At 45.2% G+C, this 11,242-nt stretch overlaps 1 protein-coding gene across 2 annotated transcripts in view; it reads right to left on the reverse strand.

Annotated features, from left to right (window-relative positions):
- The window catches only part of CUL5 (cullin 5), a 33,009-nt gene extending 26,743 nt beyond the window's left edge, over nt 1-6,266 (reverse strand). Inside the window, exon 1 of one of the 2 annotated variants that reach the window (XM_048078211.2) lies at nt 5,913-6,266. In XM_048078211.2, coding sequence (XP_047934168.1) covers nt 5,913-5,936 — 24 coding nt within the window. In that variant the 5' untranslated portion in view covers nt 5,937-6,266. Of the gene's footprint in view, nt 1-4,508; nt 4,631-5,912 lie in introns of those variants that run through there. The other variant, XM_066989826.1, reaches the window with a different exon arrangement.
- Nucleotides 6,267-11,242: the final 4,976 nt, after the last annotated feature.

An 11,242-nucleotide genomic window follows, 5' to 3' on the forward strand; every position in this document is an offset into this window, starting at 1 on the left:
CCAAAAAATCTAATCCAAGGTGATTTTTTTCAAACTCACTGTACAAATTAAGAGGAAAGTTAAACAGATCAAGTGCTCCCATATTTTTCTGATTAGGTGACTTCCATTATTAAACAAAACAAAACCAAACCGCTTTAAGAGAGAAACACCTTTTACTGTTGTAATCCTATTTGCTTACAGCTCCACATTTTAAAAAGAAAAACCTGCAATTAAAGAAACAGTTGAACGGAAGTTGTGGCAGAACGACTATTGGTTACCTCCAGCATTATGTTCCAATACACCGTCTACTTTTGAACAGCTCACTGTCTTGGCTAGTAATGTAAATTTGACACAATTCACTTCAAATACAGCAAACAATACAGCCTAACTACTTGAAATTCTGACAAGTGCACTGTTCTGCCACTAGCATCTCTTCAGATAAATAAGCACGAGCAGCATGCCATGTTCTCTAAACCATCTTCTTCTGATTAACTTGTACATGGAAATTTACAAATACATTTGTTATTTAATACTCAGAATAAGCACAGTTTGGAACCTGTATCCCCTGCTGCTCTTACGTCTCAGCTTTAAGTTATAAAGATGCAACAGGCATCGCAGGAACTATTTTTATAGCAACAGCACCAGGAGACCTCACAGCATTATCAGATCATTGTGGCAGGCACTGAGTATGGGTCTCATGGAAGCAGCCCCTGTCCAAGGAAGTTCAGAATGTTTTCATCATGTAAGAAAATATTTCAAATTGCTTGTCAAATTCAGAGAAAGGGACTTTTGCTTGTTATCTTCTCCTGTAAAATAATAATAATAATTTGAATGCCACATCTTTGAAAATCCTCAAATACATTCTTCCCCCAAGTAGGCCTGGCATTACAATTACTTTCCAAACTTTGATGACTTTCTCACATCTTTTCTATTCCTGTGAAAATGATTAGCCTCTACTTGCAGACATTTCTTTCTGTTCCCAGTCCCTCTTTGCAGGATAATGAACTTGAAAGACTAGCTGCTGAGGAGTTAGAGAAGTTCCAGAAAAGACTTTATAAGATAAGTAAAACCAACGTCTTTAAAAGTTTTCCTTTGGAGTGAAACTTCAGAGTAGATCCCCTAAGTTTTCTGGTAAAGGTGAGAAGCCTGTTCTGCAATTCAGCCCTTTGCTGAACGCAGATGAAGATTAAAAAAAATAAATTAATTAAAATGAATGCTCTATCTTTGTGAGTAAGACTTGTTTCACTGTAAAACACAGAGGAAGTAAAACAGTATTTGCAAGCAGTAGTGTTCATGCAATTGACATCGTGATTTCCCGGTACACGCCAAGAAGCACACAAACTCCACTTCAGTTGTAAAAACCACACGCCCAGTTGCAACAAACATGCACCTAATTAAAAAGAATTCCCTAAATAAAGCTTGGCAGAAAACACAACAAAGGAAATTTAGAACTTTGTTTCCTATACATAAGACTTTTTTTTACACTTCCTCCTTTCTTCCTAAATCAAGCTGATGAGGGAACGTGATAACTGGGATTAAAAATCCCACTCAGCTAAACTACTCTTTAATCTCGATTAACAGCTCAACATTTCGCAGATAGATTCACGCTTTTGTGACCGCTCATCTTATGCTCTTGTACTGAAGTTACAACACAAAAGGGCGCACAACACAGTGTACTGTGCATCGGTCACATTCAATAACCCTACCCCTCTTAGTGCATAAGAACAATTCAAAAACAATTTTACAGTAGAAGAGGTCAAACGGTGGTAATTCTTCGTTGTTACTGAAGTCACATAGCCACCAGTGACCCGGACAAAACGAAGGACCTGTTGTCACTTCCTCAAGCACCTGCGCACCCCGGTGACTTCTGACTGGTATTTCCTGGAGAATTTTTCTTTCTCAGCTCATTTCCTCAAAGCACAGCTAGAAGGGAAGGCAAGCAGGAAGGTAAGTCACACCTTCGACTAGGGTTACTGCACTTACCACGTCTCCTCTGACAACGTGGATTAGGATTGATGGCCATACCCTGGCTAAGTAACCATCCTAGGAGTTTAAAATTTAACACTTTGGAAAATAACTCCGCTTATGAAATACTCTGTTTCAAAAGTCACTTTACTAAATGTGCTCAGAGATTTAAAGTTCCATTTTAACACTAAACTTCACTTGAAATGCACACAGCTTTGCTATTATATTGAAATATATGCTAGAGCTCTCCTTTCTTCTATGAACAAACACCTAAACACACTATTTTACACTATCACATAGAAAACCTCCCAGCCTATGTTGGTGGATATTATGTAGAAGTAGTAAAAGAATGCAATATGAATTGTTCCACTAACAGTCTTCCTGATTTGGGTACTACCACATAACATGAAATTCTTCTCCATAACGGCAAGCAAGTTTCAGAGCAGCACAGCAGAAGCAGGCACAGAATATGATACAAAAGCCTAAATAAATGTGGAATTCAATGGGAGCTAGACTAGAAATCAGAGGACCCAGGCTCTGCTCCCAGACCTCCCTGCTGTTGCCCCTCTGTACTTTGAAGTGTTCACTTGGCCATTCAGCAGTGCTCTTTACTGTGGTACTCTCGACGTTTTAGGTGCACACAACTGCAGTCCTGATCTGTCAGATGCTTGAAACAACACTGTGAAAAAGCAACAGCCTCTATTATAAAGCACATTTCAATAACATCTTTGCTTTTACTACTGAACTGTTTTCCGACAATGCACGTATTAAGGCTAGTTCACAGAGGTATGAAGTAGGATATACGAGCTCCTAGACTGCAATAAGCATGAAGATTCACAACCTGATTGATCTCTCTCCCTGCTAGCTCTAAAAATCAGTATAATGGTAGTAGTGAAGTAGCTACACAAAGCAGAAAAATAGCCACAGGGAAAGTTCAGCTATGTAACTAACCAATGTGCAACATTCATGAGCTTCTTAAAGATACTCTAATTAGAAATAAGCAGGAAGACACAGATGAACTTAAAACACAAATCTGGAAATATTTACTTTAAGCTGAAGAATTTAAAAATTTCAGATGTTACCAGTTTTAAGTGACAGAGGCGTAAGATCCAAATATATAGTTGAAACAAATGGAAGGGTAAATCATGGTTCTTGTTTCACTTAAATCCACAGGGTATCTGCTACTTCCCTCCTAATACCAGGCCCAAACTGCAATTCATCCTGCGAGCATGGAGTCTTGCACTTGCTGCCACCTCCAGCAGCTCCAGTAAGCTCTACAGAAGCGTCAAGACCTGCTAGCATGGACACAGCTTCAGGTTTTCTTTGTGCCATGATAAACTGAGCTGCTTTCTATTCCAGGAGCTGCAGAAAATCTCATGTACCTTCATGTCAGGAGAGAACTGGCTTAGAGTATCTTGCAACCAACAAAGCGAACGGGTTACAAATCCAACATGTTCCCTGAATCAAAGTACCCCCCGTTCTGAAAGTACCAGCCTCACACGTAGTTTAAGAGACCAGACTTCCATGGTACTCATCAGCCAACTGCAAAATAAAAAAAAAAACCCTCAACGCTGCTACAGGTTGGGTACAAACTAGCTTACCAGGCAATGCTTAGGTCTTACTGAGTGTTTTGCTAGTTTGGTCACGTTACAATTCCCTGTGTCGCATCAGGATTCAAGGCATGACTGGTCATTCTAATTCTGCATTTGAAGAAGGCTCTTTCAGAATATGCTTCTCACTAAAAAATTGTTTACATTGCGCATTTATGAAAACTGGATTAGTGAAGTTTCAATGATGCCCTGTAAAGTGATGAGACGCAGTCACATTTTGATTCTGCTAGGATTCATTAGTAGCGTAAGACACAAGTATTTCACTTCATTTTCTAAGCTGTGTAGAAGGTCAAGAGACGATGGGGGAAAACCAGAGAAAACTCTTTGTTCCTGTTTATCCTAGCAAAAACAAGACCCACTTAAACCTGACTTGGATTTGATTACATGGGCTTTTGGGGGAAAAAAATACAGAAAAAAAATAGAGATTTTAACACCTTTCCCTTCTTACTCAAGGATTTTTACCGTACAGGGGACATTGCTCTTTTGCCCTGAGCATGAAAGCAGAAGTACATCTCCAAACCTCAATCAGTACAAGGCACTGCCAATCAACGATAACCTAGGACTGACAGCTTGCTTCTCCGAGAGCACTCTGAGCATCAGAACTGGGGAACAGAAGACCTTATCTAGCTCCAATTCTCCTACTGGTTTAGTGTGTCATTATAAATGAAGTCAAACCACTGAATAATATTCCCTTTTGTAACATAGGGCTCATAGATTATTGTCTTTAGGAAACTAACATATATTGCTTAAAAAACCCCCACGGTGTCAAAAAGGCCTGCTCTAAATACCTATGTAGCATTTTTTCCTGAAACACACTGTGCATACATACATCTTTTTGTCAATTTAAAATGCTCATGGTTTAAAAGCCGATTGCAAAGACATCACAAAGCCAACAAAGAGGCTTCAGACCAGAGTCATCTCACAAAATCAAGGCCTTTGACTATTTTCACTTACTGTACACCTATTTTTCTTTCAAAACAGCTGAAGTGGAATGCTGACAAATCTCACAGGCCTGTTTCTTCTGTCTGCTATGGGCTATACAACCAGGTCTTGTCAGAGCACACAGCAGTCTTTCCAGAGATCCTTAGATGCACTGCAAAGTGAAGGACTAAAACAATAACTAGTAGACAAACTGAGTTTGTTCACTCTAAAATCATCCTCTTCCACAAAAATCACATTATGCCTTTGGGTGAAACATGAAGTTTTTCCTCCAGCAGTCTTGAATTCTGTAATTTCATGTTTTTATTTCAGCCTTATTTCCTTTAAAATCTAGCTACCCACTTAGGCAAAAAGAAAGGAATTAATGATAATTCATTTTAGGTACACTTAAATTTCAATAATGTTATTGTTATTTTATATGTATTTTCAGGCAGTTAAACCTTTTTATTTTGGATACCAGGCAGAAAGAAGGCTATCAATTATTTCTCATTTTCTCACTGAGCATCTCAGAGCGGTACAACCAGCACTTTCAGGGCAAACCTATACATCCAAAATAGGTCAGGTTGCTTAAATGCGAGCAGCACTTCTTCAGAACGGTATTTAAGTATCGTACACAGTGCTGAACACATGTACTTTATATTTGCGTATATTTTAAACTGCTAACTGATAGAAGTAGCCTCTCTGGGGCCTTCCACCCCAAGTAGCCTGACGTTCCCGAAGCGCTTGCTGGCGGCTCCAGGAGCAGTTGTTTGAGGTAGGCCCGCGCTCTGCGTGCTGGCATGGCCTCTGAGGCCACACACGCTCCTCTCCACACGCGTGCCGCAAAGATCAGGACAGGCAGTCCCGGGCTCCGACACCGGCCTGTGACGGCGAAAACTTGTGTTAAAACTTGCGGCAGTTTGGGGTGACTGACATCTGTCATCAAACGCCGGGGAAGCGCTGGGAAACGTCTGACTCCAAAAGCCAAGCTGTTTAACGTAACCGGGAGGCCTCGAGGAGTTTTCCTTTGCGGAAAAACACGGTTAGAAAATAATAATAATAATAAATAAAAAAAAAAAACACAGAAAGCAGTGGCAACCCAACCGAGGCCACCTGCTCCCCGCGAAAGGCCTTTCCCAACTCTTTTGTTCAGCTCGCCCTCCGCACGCCCGGGCTCCCCGAAACGAACAAAGGGGCCGACCCCGCGCCCCCGTCGGTGTCAGGAGACCCCAGCGGGGAAGGGCGAGCGGTGGCCACCGGCAGGAGGCCACCGGCAGCGGCAGCAGGAGCCCACCGGCCCGGCGCCCTTCGCCCGAAGCCGGGGCCGCCTCCGCCGCCGCCCCGTGGAGCTCCGAGCCCGGGGCCTGCCCCGGACCCCCGCCCGCAGGCCCAGCCGCCGGGGCCCCCTCCCGCAGGGCCCGGCCGGGGCCCCGCTCTCACCTTTAGGAGATTAGACGTCGCCATGATCCCTCCCCGGCCGGCGGCGGCTGCCGAAGCTGCTGCTCCTCTCCCCGGGCTCTGCTCGGCTCCCCCCCTCCCCGGCCGCTGCCGCTTTACATGGCCGCGGGCCGCCCGCCCGCCCGGCCGGCCCCGCGGCGGCGGCAGCAGGAGCAGCGGCTGCAGCTCCGGGCTCCCCTTCCCGGGGGAGATGCCGGCAGCGGGCTCCGGGCGCTCGGCGGGGCGACCGGCTGGCTCCTCGGCACGCAGCCGCCCCTCAGAGCCTCATGGCGGCGTCCGCCCAGGAGGCGCTCGGCGGCAGCCCCGGCTCCATGGAAGGGGCCGGCCCACATGATGCGGCGCCGCCGAGCCGGCCCCGCCGCCAAGCGCGGACGCCCGGGCGGCGAGCTCCGCCTGCAGCGCCCCCTGCCGTCCCGCCGCCCCCCGGATCGCCTCGGCGGCCACGGGAGGGCCTGGCCGCTGGGCCGGCCGGAGGCTGCTCCCCCGCAGGGGCTCGGAGCTCCGGGGCCGAGCTCCGGGGCGAGCCCCGGCGCGCCCGCACCGCCCCGGCTCCCCGTGAGGGGAAGGGGAAGGCGGGCGGCCTGCCGGCCCCACGGCGGGGGGCTCCCCGCGGGTGCAGGCGCGGACCTGTGTTTTACAGAGCAGTGTCACTTCCCGACGTCCCGATCTCCCCCTAACTGGCCACTCTTCTTCATAAACCCTTTAGACTCCACGGGTTTTCTATTTAGTAAGAAACGTGTGGGTTTTAGGCACCTTTAGGGTGGGATTTTTCGGTGTATAGCTATAGAAAACACAATTTAACTTTCTTATTAAAACACGTAGCCTTCATCTAAAACGTGTCTTGAAGAAAACATTTACACTTTCAGCTTTTTACTTGACCTCAAGAATTCCTGTCACCCGTGGCCCTGTCACCCGTGCACTGTGAGCTGTCCCCACAAGTGATTTTGCTGTTGCTCCCAGGCAGGGTACCTGACTGGCAGAATTGTCGCTGTACAAGAGCATGGCTTGTCTCCTTCGTCTCTGTCTGGTTTGCTGAAAGAAGTTGGAAAGAACTGAGGTGGTGAGAGAGGGAACCATGGAAAGAGACAGACTTGCCCTGAAATTGTCAGCTGAATTGTCCATTTCTCCTAAGAAATGGACAGAAGAGCATAACATAGCACAGCATAGCATAACACAGAATAAATAGTTCACTTGGAACGGCCCATCAGAGATCATCGAGTTCAACTGCCTGACCTCTTCAGGGCTAGCTGAAAGTTAAAGCATGTCATTGAGGGCATTGTCCAAACACCTCTCGAACACTGACAGACACGAGGTATCAACCACCTCACAAGGAAGTCTGTACCAGTGCTTGACCACCCTCATGGTAAATATGTTTTCTCTTATGTCCAGTTTGATCCTCCACTGGCTAATTCCCACATGTCCAGTCATCTGTTAGCAGGGAGCAGAGACCGGCTGTGCCTCCCCCCCTCAGGAAGCTGCAGAGAGCAATGAGATCACCTCTCAGCCTCCTTTCATCCAAACTAAACAAACCCAAGTGCCCTCAGCATCTCCTCACAGGACATGCCTTCCAGCCCTTTTACCAGCTTCGTTGCCTCCTCTGGACGCTTTCAAGGACCTTGACATCCTTGTACTGTGGGGCCCAGAACTGCATGCAGTGTTCAACGTGAGGCCACACCAACGCTAAATATAGCGGAGGATCACCTCTTTTGACCGGCTGGGTAAGCTGCATTTAATGCACCCCAAAATGCAGTTTGCTCTCTTGGCTGCCAGGGTACACTGCTGGCTCATGTTGAACTTCATGCTGTGGAGGATTGCCCAATGCTCCAATGTATGTAGATCCCTCTGCAAGGCCTCTCATCCCTTCAGGGAGTCAATGGCACCTCCCAGTTTAGTATCTTTAGACTTGCTGAGGATGCATTCCACTCCTGCATCCAGATCACTGATAAAAATGTTGAACAGGACTGACCTTAGAGTTGAGCCCTGGGGAACAGTGCTAGTGACACCAGCCAGATGTAGCCCCATTCACTGCAAGCTGAGTGGTGCAGCTGATACAACAGAAGGAAAGGATGACATCTAAAGGGACCAGTAAAAGCTTGAGAAGTGGGCCCACATGAACCTAATGAGGTTCAACAAAGCCAAGTGTAAGGTGCTGCATCTGGGTTGGGGCAATCCCAGATGTGAGCACAGATGGGGTGGAAAACCTATTGAGAGCAGCCCTGCAGAGAAGGACTTGGGTGTTATGGTGGATGAAAAGCTTGACATGAGCCAACCATGCATGCCTGCAGCCCAGAAAGCCAACTGCGTCCTGGGCTGCATCAACAGGGGGGTGGGCAGCAGGTGGAGGGTGGATTGTGCTCCTCTGCTCTGCCCTCATGAGGCCCCACTTAGAGTCCTACATCCAGGTCTGGGGCCTCCAGCACAAGAAGGATGTGGATCTGAGGAGGGCCATGAAGATGATCAGAGGTTTGGAGCACCTCTCCTGTGAAGAAAGGCTGAGAGAGCTGGGGATGATCAGCTTGGAGAAGAAAAGGCTCCAGGGAGACCTCACTGCAGCCTTTCGGTTCTAAAAAGGGGCTTATAAAAAGATGGAGACCAATCTTTTAATCGGGCAGACAAAGTTAGGTCAAGGGGGAATAGTTTTAAACTAAAGGAGGGGAGATTTAGATTAGATGTTAGGAGGAAATTCTTCACTCAGAGAGCGGTGAGGCCCTAGCACAGGTTGCCCAGATAGGTTGTGGATGCCCCATCCTTGGAGGCGTTCAAGGCCAGGCTGGATGAAGACCTGAGCAACCTGGTCTAGTGGGAGGTGTCCCTGCCCATGGCACGGGGGTTGGAACTGGATGGGCTTTAAGGTCCCTTCCAACCCAAACCATTCTGTGATTCTATGATCGTATGATTCTGTGAACCCTTTGATCTTTGGAGTCATGCAAGGCTCACCTGACACAAGTCATTTACATCATATTTTTCCCAGCTGCCAGGAAAACCACAAGTGAATTTCTGGTTGTCCATCTGGAACGGCAATGGTGTTACTGACAAAAGTGTCAAGTACTCACAGTCACCACTCAGGTCAATGGGAACTGTATACAGAGCAAAAAGGTGCCTCAGGTACGGCCTGAGACATCGAGCATTTGGCTTCTCTCCTAGCTTTTAAAAATTACAGCTTTGCTGTCTAAGATGACTTATTCCTCAACTGCAGATGAGGACAATAGTACTCTCAGTATTTTGGGGGACATACAGTGAAGGACATGATTTGAAGACAAATTCATATTGAGTGACCATAGAGACATCTGAAGACTGTAAAGTCTTACCTCTATAGAAAAGCTGTAAGAAAATATTCAGCAAATCTGTACTCTATGGAAGTTGAGATAATGTTGACTAAATAAGGCCTGCAGCCTTATGAAATTAATAAGTAGCCATATTAAGGCCTTCTCTTAACTGAGAAGTAACAAGGAGGTACTGAAGAGTTCCCCATTTTGACAAAGTTTCCAGCTTCTGAATGCCAGTCTTTACTTAGTCTTTAATCTTTAATTAGTCTTTATTTTCTTTGCTGTTATCTTATTTGTGCATTATACACTATAAATATATTTAAATATATATGCAATATTCATTGTATATATAATACACGCAGTTATACTGTTGTATGTATAGTAAGTAATAAACAATATAGACTGAAGTATATTACATACTGTCCATTGTATACGAATTCCTCAGCAGTGCTGAAATTACGAGGTCTCTGGCAAGGTCAGTAAAATGCGTGTACTGTATACATGTGCACTAGCCACGCCATTCCACAATCTGAATATTACTTCACAGGTACCCAAGTCTGTGACCCACGGGAGCTGGGATACATATAGATACTCTTCAGACTGCGACATGGAGGCAGTCGTTTCTGGGACCATGAACTGATTTATCCTCTTTTCTTCAAACTCTTTCAAAATGAGATTATTTCCTGTTATATGAGACTCAGTTTTCCTTTCAATTTCTATCACAGCTATTAATTTTTTAGTATACGCTTGCTATTAATGCCACAATTCAGCGATGTTTTTCAACTACTTTTGAGGAAAAAATGAGGTAACATTTAGGCAGAAAATAAACCAGAAGTTAGCCAGAAATAACATTCTGCAGGGAACTTCATCTCAGTTCTCTTTGATACAAAGCTTGGAGGACAAAACCAAAACGCAAATCATTAGAATTTAGTGAATTTTGCTTAGCCAGCATTTAAGCGAAATTAAGTTGGGCTGTTACATAATGCTATCTTTTAAAATGGTTTATTTCATAATGTGACGTATTTTATATGTCCCATTTGGATATAGGCTAGACCAATGATGTCTTTCACTGTATTCTTTAGCGCTGCTTATGGAGGGGGAGGGAAGGGGAGGGGAGGGGAGGGGAGGTATGGTTGTTTTTTTAAGGAGATCTTTGTATTTAGACTCAGCCTTAGGTGGGTGGCTAGATGAAAGCTTGCAGCGGGATGTGAGAGCTCAGGAACGTGGCTTGGGCTTGGGCTTGGGCTTGGGCATGAGCAGAGGCATAGAAACCTACTCTTGCAGAAAAATGTAAGAATACACGTGACGCAACAGCATATGAGCACCTTCCATGGTCTCGTCTGTTCTCAGTAACCTTAGAAATCCCGTAGCCGTTACTGTAACGTTCATGCAGTTGGCCTGGAAGGAGCAGCAATTTGCTCCTGCCCTGGTGTGCTCCCATGCAGTACTTGTGAATAGTCCAGTCAAGGAATAAAGAAAACTTGAAAAACTGAGAAGCCTCTGAGACAAGGAGTGAATAGTACTTTTTACTGATATTAAAAATAAAGTTCATTTCATTTTGCATGGCTTACATAATGACTGTGATTTATTTTTTTTCTAAAGATCCGTGCATTATTTTTCTGGGAAGTAAAGACATCTCTGATCCTCAAGGTTTTGTGGTATTTTAGTACCACGTCAGGGCACTTCGAAAGTACAAAGTGTTTCATAATCTTGTTTTATTTGCTATATTTCTATTGCAAATGGACTATTACTAAATTCTGATGGTAATGAAGATATTAATTATTGATTAGCATATGGTGCTACATTGCTCTACAGTTTTATATCCTTTGCATGGATTGTAAAAGACAGGGCGAACAACACTTAATCCCAGAGCTGTCCGAAGTGATTTGCAAGTAGCAGCTCATGAAGATTTGGATGATCAGTTAAATGAATACCCTGCGTAATATCCTAGATGGCTTGGCGTGACTTGAGTCCAGGGGCAAATCTGTTGGCTTTGAGTCACATCGGAGAGAGATATGCACTGCTATGCACCTAATTCCCTGAAAC

Source organism: Anser cygnoides, chromosome 1 (assembly GCF_040182565.1).
Source record: "Anser cygnoides isolate HZ-2024a breed goose chromosome 1, Taihu_goose_T2T_genome, whole genome shotgun sequence".
Taxonomy (NCBI): Eukaryota; Metazoa; Chordata; class Aves; order Anseriformes; family Anatidae; genus Anser; species Anser cygnoides.